Source organism: Cibotium barometz, chromosome 25, assembly GCF_041138505.1.
Source record: "Cibotium barometz isolate CiBa-2024 chromosome 25, ASM4113850v1, whole genome shotgun sequence".
NCBI classification, from domain to species: domain Eukaryota; kingdom Viridiplantae; phylum Streptophyta; class Polypodiopsida; order Cyatheales; family Cibotiaceae; genus Cibotium; species Cibotium barometz.
The window spans coordinates 21,964,479-21,978,204 of NC_141070.1; the positions used below are offsets into that span (position 1 = coordinate 21,964,479).

Sequence of the window (13,726 nt, forward strand, 5' to 3'; positions counted from 1 at the left end):
CCTTTGGTAGATAGCTCATAGAAGCTTGGCCGTAGGCACCTGACTGGCACTTGGAGGTCAGCCTGCCCTCTGTTCTAGATGTAGACACCCACAGGAGTCACAGCATCATTGCCTTTGGGATTGTCCCAAGGCGCAGCAGGTCTGGCGGCGGATCCTCGGTTATCTTCACCATGGACCAAGCTTCTGCCGTTACCATTAACTAGGGGGCCATAGCCTAAGCCTCTAAGTCAGAATTGACCCTAGCATACAAGAAGACAGGACAGGCCACACCCTTCCTCTCTCACCCCACGAAACCCTCGTTTTCAGCAGCCCCAGAAGGGAGTACCATAGGCACCTATCAAAGGTGGGAGATCATTAGCGGTGTTGCAGCATGGCACATGTGGCATGCTCGCTGCAGCAAGACAATAAAGGGCACTACCATGCCACCCGCCGAGTCCATCTAGAGTATATGGACGCACATCGTATACACTCTCCATGGCCAGTGGGAGAAGTCGCGAGTCGCGAGGCGATGCTGAAACGCCGGGGATGTTCTACGGATCTGGAGCAGTGGTTCTTTCCTCAGGGTCAGAGACACTGAGGTTCCATGCCATTGCAGGCCACCTGTTTGGCTGTTCCAATGACGACAGGCCAACCTCCCGCCCTCCCCCCCCCCAAATCCATTGTATGAGATACCCTTTCTCCAAGAGCAGGGAAGAGCCCCTCTCTGTCCCCATCCATTGTTTTCTCTTCTTGTCTCCCTCAATTGAGATTGGGTCATGTACTTAGCTGTTTCGGTAACTAATGGAAGGATCTTTTCTTGGGGTGTGTGTGTGTATGTGTGTGTGTGTGGGGGGGGGGGAGTTTGTAGATGGTCATACATGCTATTCCTCTAGCACCGTCAACCCTGCACCCATTATACCATCAATATTGTCTTGTAACCCCAACTTTCAAGTGATCTTACATTGAGGGGAAGTGCCACAAGCAGCATGGCCTACATCATTTGGTGCATTTAAAGCATTGAGGTAACAAGGTAAGGCATTTATATGCCACAAGAAAGAAATCTTTCTTTATCAAACTCATGATATTAACACATATAAACTAACAAGAATCATAAAGGTATTCAGGTTGCACTTCTTGCCTGGTGGACATCAAGATCAATCACCAAAACAGGTCGCTCTAAACTGCAGCACTCCGGGTAAGCTTTTAGGGCTGCACATGCAGCTACTGCTATGTCATTGAACACACCTGCCAAAAATACACTTAAGAACTTATTCATAAAGGCTAATCTTATGTATAGATTTGACAGTTTTATACCTTTGTATGAAAAATTGCAGAACTTCACTTTTTCTCAAGGTAAGATCCAAAGGAACCTCACAAAATCCTTCTCCATGGCCTGGGAATGCATGGTGTGTACCACCTGCGATGTTTGCAGCTGCTCTCCGTAGTCCAAGCATCACAATATGCATGGCTGCTACTGTTCCACTGAGAAACAACAAATGAAAAGAACCCAAATGAAATGGCACATTGGCCCTCAAAACCAACCCTCACAAGTGTTTCAGAACCAAAAAACATGAGTGAAAATAGCATAGATCTCCAATCCCACCTAGCAGCAGGAGCAGCAAAGCTCAATGCCGCACTTCCAGGATAAGATCTACCCACGAAGAATGGGAAAAGGTCAATGTTCAAACTTGAATTAAAAAGGCAGTTACCTAATGCACTTTTTGCTCAATATAAACCATTCAAGTTTTTCTTCAAGATGGTTGAGAGGAGTCTATATCAATAGATCCCACTTCTATGGCTATCGTGTCTTAGTAAGCCCTGTCATTACCTATATGGCTATCTTGCCACAGTTCCATATCCTCTATAGTTGTCTACCTTAGTAAGCCCCATCATTACCTGTATGGCTGTCTTGCTACAGTTCCATATTCTCAATAGTCGTCTTCCCACAGTTCCATATTCTCAATAGTCATCTTCTCACAGTTCCATATCCTCTAAAGTCGTCTTGTCATAGCAGGTCCATTAAGTACTATAGCTATCTTGCTATGGTAAGCATCAAGATTATCATCTCTATTGCTGTCTTGTTATAATAGATACAAAGTCCTCAACCTCTATACCTGTCTTGTTATCTTAGGTGCATTAGCACTATGGGCATTTCCCTTACAGTCCACATCCAGCTACAAGAGAAAACCCCACATAGCTAATGCATTATGAGTAACTCCCATAATCACGATTCATCGACAAGAAAACCCTGGTGTGAGAAACCAACTCATCCACAGAAAACCTGGGCATGGAAACAAACTCGTCCACAGGAAAACCCTAGTGTGGAAAGATACTCAACTACAGTAGAACCCCAGAAGAAAAGTCCGGCTATGAGAAAACCCCAGTGTAGCAAGAAGTCCAGCTATCCTCAATAAAACCCCAGCATGGATACCAGCCATTCTATTGCACATGGATTCATGAATAGCTACCAGAAAGCCCCAATGTAATAAAAGTCCTAGGGTAGTCAAATGCATACCTCCGCAAGTGAGCAACCTACCCATTGCCAGGCACCCTTGTTCTCCACAGCTGTGTCATAGAGCTTGCCCACAAAGCAACCTGCTCCTCCACAGCTCTTCCAGAGGCTTGCCCACAAGGCAACCTGGTTCTCTGCATGCCCATGAGGCCACCTGATTCTCCGCAAATGCATCGTCCCGGGCTTCCAATCAACTCTGATCAGCTTGGACAGCAGGAGTAATCATCAAAGCATGCTGTCCATACAGCTTGTGGACATAAGACACCGTGTGCTTCCAACATGGCCCCAACAAGATACTTCTCGGATGTCAAAATCATATCCATGAAACTTATGCAAAAAGTTGTATTCTCGGAGGACATTCTTACTCTATCTGGAATACATACCAAACATTTGCATGGTAATTTTGTATCTTTGTAATGTTGCGAAGTACTCAAACATTCATGCATAATCAACTTGTTGTGCCATGGTGCTCATAGTTGTTTCTTGTACCGGTATGATCCCATTCGTACCGTACGGTTCGTACGGTACGAAGTCCCCCCCTCCCCCCGGGGCACCTTCAGAAAAAAATTCCAAATGCTAAAAAAAATTTAGAAATCCTGCTTTACGAAGATTCCAAATGCCCGCAATAGTTTGCAACTTTCGTGTCCACTCAGTATTCCATATGGGGTTGCTGAGAGACCTAAAAAATCTGGCAAGGTGGATTGGTAGTGTACACTTGATTGGTAGGATGAGAGAATCTTGCTACATCACTTGGAGATCCCTGGTATAGGTAGGCTAGACAGTCAGATCCTCAAGTTATGTACGAGGGAGAAGATTTGGACATGGCCATTTTGATCTAGAGAGGAGTCCCTAAACCTATCACCCTAGATGCACTGCTCGTATTTGTGCAAGGACGGTCCCTTAGTCATAAACGCTACACAGGGAGACCTTTGGTATTGCATTACCCATGCAGGTTTTTTTTGGAGACAATTGGGAGATCCAACTGGGAGAGACACATCTCCATGTTCTGGTTCCTCAAGCACTGTAGACTCCCCCCCCCCAACCTTCCCTCATATTCAAGCTTGAAGCTCCATAGTTTGTAAGTGTTAAAAAAAAAACCGTATTTTATCGTACGGTATCTAAAAATTTCATATCGTACCAAAAATTACCGTACGGTATCGTATTTTCGTACCGTGACAACTACGGTGGTGCTGCATGAACATTCCCACTTTGAAAGCTTCCAAATGTACCTTTTCTTAGGGACTTTCTGGCCTATAGCGGCTGCCATCAATGTTGTATACACATGGCTACATAAATGTAACTGATTTGTACATACTAGCCTACAAAAATTGCATAACATCCATGAACTACCAGCCCAGCAGCCAGCAGATCTTGTGGGCCAGTGGACAGCATCTACCATGTCAAAGAAGTATCTTAGCACCGACGTCCCCCCTCCCCACAATGAGGGCCGCCATGCTTGTGGACCCACCCAGGCTTAGGCTTTGGCCCATGCAAGAAAGGTTCCCTCACCTCCTCCTGAGTTTATTCCAACCTCTTCTGTCGCTCTTTTATCCTCCTCCCACTACACCTCCTCCTCCACCTCCCTTGCACCTCCCCTACCGGCCAGCCTTTACACTGACAATCCCTTCAGCTTTCCACACACCCCACCCTCTCGCAGCTTGAGACTCTGCCAAACCTTGTCACCACTCGATTCAGCGTTTTCAGACCTGATGAAGACGATCATTGCCTCCCCCAGTCTTTGCACACCCATTATGATGTAGTCACATCCATCTTCTCTTCCCCCCTAAGTGTGTTCCCCGAGTCTGACATGCAATGGGATAGCACGTCTGTAGCCACTACCATTCAGAACCAAGCCATTGGCTTGTCACAACTTCTTGTCACTCTATTCATTACCGATTTCATTAACCAGGCTTGGCCACTGGCTAAGATGGAGTTCAATTGCTCCAACCATAGACAGTAAGACTGCTCCTAAGATGTGGAGGCGAGAGAGGCCCGCCTCTTCATCATTTTCCACATCGACTTTGCAGCAGAGTGGGGGATTTTTAAGTACATGCATTGATAGAGCAACCACTCCGCCACAGCGACAACAGAACCGGTGCAAAGTGGTCATACTTGTCGACACCTTCGTCCCCACCTAGAGATCGTGTAGGTGTGGTTGGACATCCACTATTCTCCATCCAACCCCCTACCTAAATCCTCGCAAGTGAAGGAGTGTCCATTTGAGCTGACAACCCCTTTCCCTAGCCATGCAGATCATTCCAACGTGTGAAAGATGATAATGTAAGAGGAGCTACAGCATGCCCTCATCGGTAGATTTTTTAGTCTCATACGATTGGGCCCCTAGGAACCAGACAGGGGCTTGCATCTCATTAAGCGGAAGAGAGTCCAATTGAGCTCACAACCTCTTTCCCTAGTCATGCAGATCATTTCATGGAACGTTCTCAGCCTAAACATGCCCAAGATGATAGTGTGAGAGGAGCGACAGCATGCCCTCGTCAGTGGTTCTCATGATCCAGCCGCATCACCTCACGACGAGCCATATCAAACAACGTGGATAGCTTCTCTCAGGAAGCAACCACACTTTTTAGTTTTGATATGATTGGGCCCTTGGGAACCAGACAGGAGTCTGCATCTCAGTAAGAAGCTGCCTTTTGTCTCAGGTGACATACTTTGGTATCATTGTCCCAAGTAGAGCACAATGGGTGGTTCTTTCTCTTGGAGAAGACTGGCTTGGCTTCCTCAACATCTATGCTTCAAATGGCGCACAGGACCACACCACGTTCTAGACCAAGGTGCAACAAGGCCTTCCCATTACACATGCTTGGTGCATATGAGGTGACTTTACCATGATGGGGAGTCCTCTCGGAGGATCAAAGGGGTGGCATCATGGACAATTACAGTGGCATGAATCTTCCTTGCAGCAGCCACCTAATGGTAAATTGAAAGGCTCGATATGGACCGATTGGAGCGATTTTGGCAGCCCAATAAGCACCATGAGTGCCTAGGAAATGAACCCAAAAAGTACCATGATGGGGAGTCCTCTCAGAGGATCAAAGGGGTGGCATCATGGAAATTACAGTGGCCGTGCACCATCTCGGAGGAGCTGATCTTCACCTCGGGGGGCCAAAATGTCACGTGCACACCTTAATCCAATGCCACATGGACATGAATCTTCCTTGCAGCAGCCACCTAAATGAAAATTTCAAAGGCTGGATGTCATGACCCTGTGAAAGTGGAACAACATAAGTGTCAGCATGGTGGTAGGTGAGCAAGATGCATACTTGGGAGTCCAACAAAAGAAATATGTGTGGACAGCCCCAAGTATGAATGGGGACCAAGGTTTTTAACTTTCTAAGGTTAGGCCCTTAGAAAGTTTGATAGACTTTAAAAGGGGCCACTAGGATAATATTGGAGGGGGCTACTCTACTTTTAGAGTACACGCCTCCCTCTCCACCCTCTCTCTCTTGCTTTTTGGGAAAAGGAGACTAGTCGGCTGGCTGTGTAGAGAGAACACGTATGGTCTGGCTGCGTGGAGAGGAAGCTAGAGCAGGAATCCGGAAGGAGAACTGGACGGTACAGGTGCTGCAGGCGGGTACTGTACGGACAGATCAGTCCTGTTGCTGCAGGTCATCTGACGCAGACTGGTATAGGCTGGTACGGTTGCTGCAGACTTTCTGACACAGGTGGCTGCAGGTCCACTAACGCATACAGGAACAGGCGAAAACTGTACGGACAGTCCTGTCCAACAGATATAGGCAGGTACATCTGTCCAGCTGTGTAGGCAACGCATCAGTCAGGCAGCTGCAGGTACAGTTCTGTACAGACAGGTACACGCGGCTGTAGGTACAGTTCTATACGAACGGGTATAGGCGAGTACAGTCTGGTTCAGTCCAGCAGTTCAGGCAGTGCATCAGCAGTTCAAGCGGTGCATCAGTCAGGCGGCTGCAGGTAGAAAAGTACAGACAGGTACACACGTGTGCTGCAAGTACAAACCTGTACGGACAGGTGCACACGTGTGCTGCAGAGTTGCTAACATAGGCGACTGCAAGTACAGACTGGTACGGTCAATCCCTCCGATGCAGAACTGCGCATAACCGTTGGTAAACTCTAAACATATCTTTCTCTCTTTCTTTCCACTGGCTTATGTCTGCTACAGAATTGTTTCTTCTGGCCCTTTGTGAGAGGAGGGGTATGGCAGTTTGAAGGGTGGAAACAGAGTTGGATAGTTGATTTGTACTTGGGCTGAGTTTGAAGCCATGAACATGGAACAGCCAGATGCGTGCTCAAGGCTGCCCTGTTGTATTGTCTTGGTTGATTAGAGGAGACTACAGTGTGTTGCTTTTGTGAGACACAAATCTGTATGTGAATCCTCTATGCTAAGAGGTCTTGAGGGCTGCGAGATTGGACATGCAGGTTTACTTTCCTTGACTGGCTTTGTTGTACTCAGTTAAACTTTCCATTGAATTTGAATAAAGAAATACCGAAAGGGGCACCAAGCTTTGGGGCCAACAGGTGTCGTTTTCCTTTTGGTTCTGGAGCATTCTAGCTCCTGTTTATTTGTTATTTGTCTGGACTACAATTGGAAAGGTGACTGCTAGTCTACCGCACTTTGGTTTCTACCAGAGGCAGGTTTCAAGGTTCCGTTGCCAGGACCCATCATCAACTTTCTTAAGGGGGTGAGCTCGTGGTTGTCTCGAGGAAAGTCATTGCTGAAAAATTCAGCAACATGTCAGACACAGAAGATGAATATTTTTATGATGAAGAGGAAGAGCTAGAGGCCTCTCTTGAGAGAAATGAATCTGAGGATATTCTTGCAGGAGAACAGGCTGCAGAAGATGCACAATATGAGGATGTAACACAGCCAGAAGATATGCCTAGTAAAGAGGAAGATGATACTCAGTTTAAAAATCGTTTGGGAGGGGTAATGGATGTGTTTATGCAGCTCACTCAAAGTGAGAAGTTTGCTGAATTTATGAGATTCCGTTCTGAGCCTGAAAAGAAGAAGAAGAAAGCGTTCTAAGAACCCACCTCAGGGCAATAGTGGTGGCTTCCCACAGGATCCTTCTTTTGGACAGTTTCCGAACATGCAAAACACTTTTGGTGCAAACTCACAGAGTTCCTTTTTCGGACAGCCATCTATTCCACAGCAGTCTATGCGTCCAGGCTATTTTGGTGGTGGCTCTGTGTTACAATCCATGACTGGGGGCATGCTTAGTTCCGTACATCGTACGGATCTGACCGTACGTACGAATCGTACCGTGCGGTACCGTACGGATCCGTACGATCAGGTACGAATTTTGCCTGGCTCTCCTCCATCTACTCCAAGCCTCTCCTCCACCACCCTCGTCATCATTGTGCATGTGATAAGCATTAATCATCATTAATTACGCTTCCACATAGTTAGTGCAATTGTCGTTTCGCAACACCTCACAAATTGTTGTTTCCTAGGTTAGACCGTTGAAAGCACAATCCTATCCTGGCATAGCACGACTATTTCTATCTCCACGGCTGCGAAAGCTCTTCCATGGCGGCTTTGAGAAAACCACTACTCTGATAGTAATTGGGGTGGGGGGGAGTGGTACATGACAATGCATACCCGAAGGGACACATGTGTTAGCAGTCATCTCCTGTCTGTACACTATGTCAGGGCCTCTGTTGTGGGTGTGACCGCCCAGTTTTGGTGTGTCCCCATTTTTCCTCACTTCCATGTATTTTTCCCATTTCATTCTGGGTGTGGGAGGGCTGTCGGCTACCTTTGTGTGCTGGCCAACTGATGGATTTTCACACGACTAAGTGCTCTACCCTGGCCGACTAAGAGACATGCTGGCCGACTGCCTTTTCTCTGGCCGACTGGCAGTACCAAGTCGTGGGCTGCTGTTGGCTGTATTTATGCTGCCAACAAGCAGCCTGGGGCCATATATAATGGCCCCTTGCCCCCCACATTGTTCACATTGTATTCCGGGATTTTCTTGTGTATATAGTTGAGTTACACGCTTCTCTCTCTCTCTCTCCCAGTTCTGCGTTTCTCTGTTGTGCACTTGCTCTTGGAGTTTTCAGATCGTCTTCATTTCCACTGCATATTCTGACATGGTATCAGAGCTCTAGGCTCTTGGAAGATCTTGGGAACTGTGTGAGCAAGAGGGGGGTAGTTTGAAGTGTTGTTTGGAGGATTGTTTGGACTTTGAGGAAATAGGATGACAAGCGTTTGGCGGGCTGAGTCCTGGACAGCCACTTGTTATTTCTTATCTCATCCTTCCACAAGACTTCAGGACTGTTTTGGGCCGTACAGGAAGAGGAGAAGCAAGTAAAAAGACGGGCCGTGTTGCTGGACAGCCACTTGCAGGTTTAGTTCTTCATTTTTTCCCACCCACTCTCCCTTTTCAGTTAAAACCCCGCAATGGAAGATTTGCTTGAGATGGCTGAGAAGCACGTGAAGATCCTGACACTCCCCACGTTCCCGGTGGACCGCCAGTTGGACGAGAACAGCTACGGCATATGGAAGGTAATGATGGAATCTGTTTTGGAGTCTTATGACTTGGCTGATTTCATTGTTGTTGGGGTTCCACGACCGGAGTTAGAGGAATGCGAGTTACCCTCTATTCGGAAGGAACGGGAGGCACAGGCACAATTATGGGATCGTGTCAATGCCAAAGTCTGTTCTTTCATCTTTGTCAATTGCACACCACAGGTGATCAACCACATAAAGCATATGACGCTGGCCAGAGGTATTTGGCAGCATTTGGCTTCTCTCTACAACAGGATGTCACCCATGAAGAGAATCTCCTTGGAAGTTCAGATGCGGATGATGAATCCTGCAAAGGCGTCGACAATGCAGGAGCACATCAACAAGCTGCACGCTCTTCAACAGGAAGTTCTCTAGGCAAGGAAAGAGATATCATCAAAGGATATGGCCATAACGTTGCTGTCACATTTGCCCTCTCAGTACTCAGCCTTTGGCTTCTCTCTACAACAGGATGTCACCCATGAAGAGAATCTCCTTGGAAGTTCAGATGCGGATGATGAATCCTGCAAAGGCGTCGACAATGCAGGAGCACATCAACAAGCTACACGCTCTTCAGCAGGAAGTTCTCTAGGCAGGGAAAGAGATATCATCAAAGGATATGGCCATAACGTTGCTGTCACATTTGCCCTCTCAGTACTCAGCCTTTTACTCTTCGTTGATTACCAATGGCAGGCTCAGCACCATCACATGGGAGAAGCTTGTGCCCATGGTCTTGGACCAGGAAGAGCGATTCACGAACCCTCCATAGAGCAGAGGTTTTGAGAGGGCTATAATAACAACAAGGGCAAAGGGAAGGCTTCATCGAAGAAGTCTTCTGAGAAGAAGCATGATTCAAACCGAGAGAAACTGAAGGCTGAGAGGACCTGTAATGATTGTGGCGAGAAAGGCCACTATTGGAGGAAGTGTCCTAAGCGGACTGGGAAGAGTGTTGATTCTTCAGCTTCAACTGCAAAGACTCCAGCCTTTGTGCACTTGGAGATGTTGGACACAGATGCTTCATCTTCTTCGAGCGAGGAGGCAGTTGGCTTCACCGCAAAGGATACTCGAGAATGGATTCTTGATAGTGGTGCTTCTAGGCCCATGACTCCTTCCCGTGACTTCTTTTTGGATCTGAAACGGCAGTAAGGTCACATTTTTATTGGCGACAATTCCACCATACTGATACACAGTGAGGGCCGGATGGAGATCATTCCCGATGGCAGAGGGGAGAAGTATTCCTCTCGTGTTCTTTACGTCCCAACACTTGGTTTTCATCTGTTGTCAGTGCATGAGGTGTGCAAGACTGGCTTCTGGAGTTTGAGGAGCATTCTGTTGCTCCACGGGACTGCGAGGCTGGCCAGGTTGTTTGGGAAGGCAGCGTGGAGAATGGTATATACAAACTCTCCGCGCTCTCCTCTTTGACATGTTGGCAGCAAGCAAGGACACTGTAGTTCTTGCATTCGTGGTAAGCAGCACAGGGAATCTTTTCCAAAGCAAGCTTTGAGGCGGGCTTCGAAACCTTTGGAGTTGGTACACACTGACTTGTGTGGACCTATGCAGACTGCATCCTTGGGAGGTTCTTTGTACTTTATGTTGCTTGTTGATGATTATTCCAGATTCACATGGGTTTATTTCCTTTCACAGAAGGACCAACCTTTTGCTCGGTTCAAGGAGTGGCATGTGATGGTGGAGAAAGAGTCTAGCTTGCATGTGAAGACTCTTCGGGCTGACAAAGGAGGTGAATTTTCTTCCAATGCTTTCGTGCGATTTTGTGTGGAACATGGCATTAAGAGGGAGCTGGCCAATACAGGTTCGCCATCAGAGAATGGAGTAGTTGAACGGAAGAACAGGCCTGTGGTGGAGATGGCGAGGACGATGCTGGAGCATCGTGATCTTCCTCGTCCACTTTGGGGAGAGGACGTGGCTACGGCTGTCCATATCCTCGACCGTTCTCCGACGACTTCAATACCGAACATGACTCCCTTTGAGGCATATTTTGGCAGCTAACCTGTAACTCCCATTTCCATGTGTTTGGGAGCGATACATATGTTCAAATTCCGAAGAAGCAGAGGGGGAAGCTCAACTCAAAGTCCCATTTCCATGTGTTTGGGAGCGATACATATGTTCAAATTCCGAAGAAGCAGAGGGGGAAGCTCAACTCAAAGTCCCAAAAGCTTGTCTTTGTGGGATATAACTCTCTTTCCAAGGGATACAAGTTGTATGATCCAGAGAGGAACGAGGTTGTCGTCAGCAGGGATAAGGTTTTTGATGAGCATGTTCCGCTTTCCACTGTTGATGAGCCGCCACTTCTTGGAGACCCAAAGGATTCTGATGATGATTCCCAGTCGATTGTTCCAGCTGGACAACCTCAATCAGTTGAGGAGGTTGAACCCGCAGCTGGAGATGAGCCCCTGCAGCAACAGGAGGCTCCGCGTTCTGTTCGAGTACCCAGGTGGTTGGTGGACACCCTTCGGGAGTTGGGTGTCCTTCCCTCCGAATGGACCACAGAGGACAAACCTCGAAGATCGCACAGAGTCCGTGATAAAAGTCATTCAACGGAGCTTTTACAGGTAAACTATGCTTTGATGTCTGGTATCATGCGGAACAAACAGCCCACTTCCGTCAAGAAAGCCCTTGCACAGGATACTTGGAGGAAAGCCGTGCAGGTGGAATTGGATGCCATTGAGAAGAATAACACATGGGAGTTGGTACTACCGAGGCCGTCGAAACGGTCTGTCATTGGTGTCAAGTGGGTCTTTAAGATCAAGTATACGTCAGATAGGTCGGTGGACAAACACAAAGCCAGACTTGTGGCCAAGGGTTATGCTCAGTGGCCTGCAGCGACTATGAGGATACCTTTGCACCGACAGCGAGGATGACCACGATTCGGACCGTTCTTGCCCTTGCTTCTTCTCAACGGTGGCCCGTATATCAAATGGATGTTAAATCTGCGTTCCTTAATGGTGACCTGCAGGAGGAGGTGTATGTTGAGCAACCTCCAGGCTTTGAGGTTCCAGGATCAAAGGGGATGGTTTACAGGTTACGGAAGGCCTTGTATGGTCTTAAACAGGCTCCCAGGGCTTGGAATCACAAGATTGATTCTTTCTTTCTATGAGCTGGATTTCAGAGATCGGTTGCAGATCCAACCTATATCTCTTTCGGGAACGCGGCATGGTCACATTGATCATCCTTTATGTGGATGACCTCATTCTCACCAGCGGTCATATGGAGCACATTGCAGTGACGATGGCTGCCTTGCAAAGGAGTTTGAGATGACCGATTTAGGCTTACTCCATTTCTTCTTGGGATTGGAGATCTAGCAGACCTAGACGGGTTTTTTTCTCTCTCAGCAGCGGTATGTTCATGAGTTGCTTGAGGCCTTAGGGATGGAGAACTGCAAGCCTATCACGTCGCCAATGGACCCGAACACGAATGATCCTTGTGAGCCTGTTGATGCCTCTCTATACCAGATTGGACTTGAGCTTTTCTGTGGGGCTGTTGAGCTCATTTATGCAAACGCCGTTGAAGTCTCATTGGGAAGCAGGATTGTGGATCTTGCGGTATCTGCAGGGTACAAAGGATCTTGGACTTTTTTATACAGGAGGGGGATTGATGGATGGAGTCAGACTCCAAGGTTGGAGTGACTCAGATTATTGGGGAGGAGATCTAGACACAAGGAGATCCACATCAGGCTACAGTTTTTCCCTCGGCTTAGGAGCGGTTTCATGGAGCAGCAAGAGGCAGCCAACTATTGCCTTGTCGTCGACAGAGGCAAAGTACCGGGCTGCTTGTGGTGTTGCTTGCGAGGTTGTGTGGCTACAGAGATTGCTTGGCAAGATTGGGTTTCCACAGAAGGAGCCCATAGTCATCCAGTGCGATAACCAGAGCTGTATCACTATTGCTCAAAACCCGGTCTTCCATGCCTGGACCAAGCACCTAGAGATACAATATACTTTGTTCGTGAGAAGATCTTGGCTGGTGACATCTTGCTTCTTTATTGTTCGACAGAGGACAATGCGGCGGACCTCTTCACGAAGTCTCTACCTCAGGCTATGCTCCGGCAGCACTCCGGCTCACTGGGGTTGGTTCCACATCCAGGAGCTGAGAGGGGGTGTTAGCAGTCATCTCCTGTCTGTACACTATGCCAAGGCCTCTGTTGTGGGTGTGCCCGCCCAGTTTTACAAAAGACATGATCCTCTAAGAAGTGTCACACCTCCCCCTAATGAAGATGAGGCAAACTCGAAAAAACTTGTGAAAGATAGCTACCAAGTCGTGACACTCCCCGGCTGTGCTAAGCGTTGCCCACCCTACTGGCTTCTCCTCCTTGGTGCACCCCTCGCTGCCCATATCCCCCTCTTCCCTGCTTCCACCACCCCCCATCTCCTGCTGAGCCCTTCTACCCGCCTCTTCTTTCGCCTACTCGTTTCTTTTCCCTCATTCGGTGCTCTGCTCCTTTTTCTTCTCTACCTCGGCCTGCTACCCAACCTTGGTGTTGGGCCTACCCTCTCCTTTTAGCCTAAGTTCAAGACGACCTTTTTTTTGCTCAGAGTAGCATTATGGCTAATCGTCCCACTTCACCTCCCCCCACCCCCGGGAGACTACCCTCCTGGGCGAACCTTTAATTTTACAAAAGACACCAAGTCCATCCCTATTGGCATATGCTATGAGTAGTGCCACATGTGAACATTTGGCTAACCAAGGGCGCTTTTCTCCCTTTGCGTTTTTCCCCTTGG

The 13,726-nt window shown here is 47.9% G+C and overlaps 1 protein-coding gene across 1 annotated transcript in view; it reads right to left on the reverse strand.

Annotated features, from left to right (window-relative positions):
* The window catches only part of LOC147624344 (uncharacterized), a 106,752-nt gene that overhangs the window by 29,157 nt on the left and 63,869 nt on the right, over positions 1-13,726 (reverse strand). Inside the window, exons 5-6 of the mRNA XM_086819322.1 lie at positions 1,355-1,461; positions 1,118-1,224 (exon numbers count right to left, since the gene is read on the reverse strand). Of these exons, the coding sequence (XP_086675448.1) occupies positions 1,118-1,224; positions 1,355-1,461 (214 nt within the window). The remainder of the gene's footprint in view (positions 1-1,117; positions 1,225-1,354; positions 1,462-13,726) is intronic.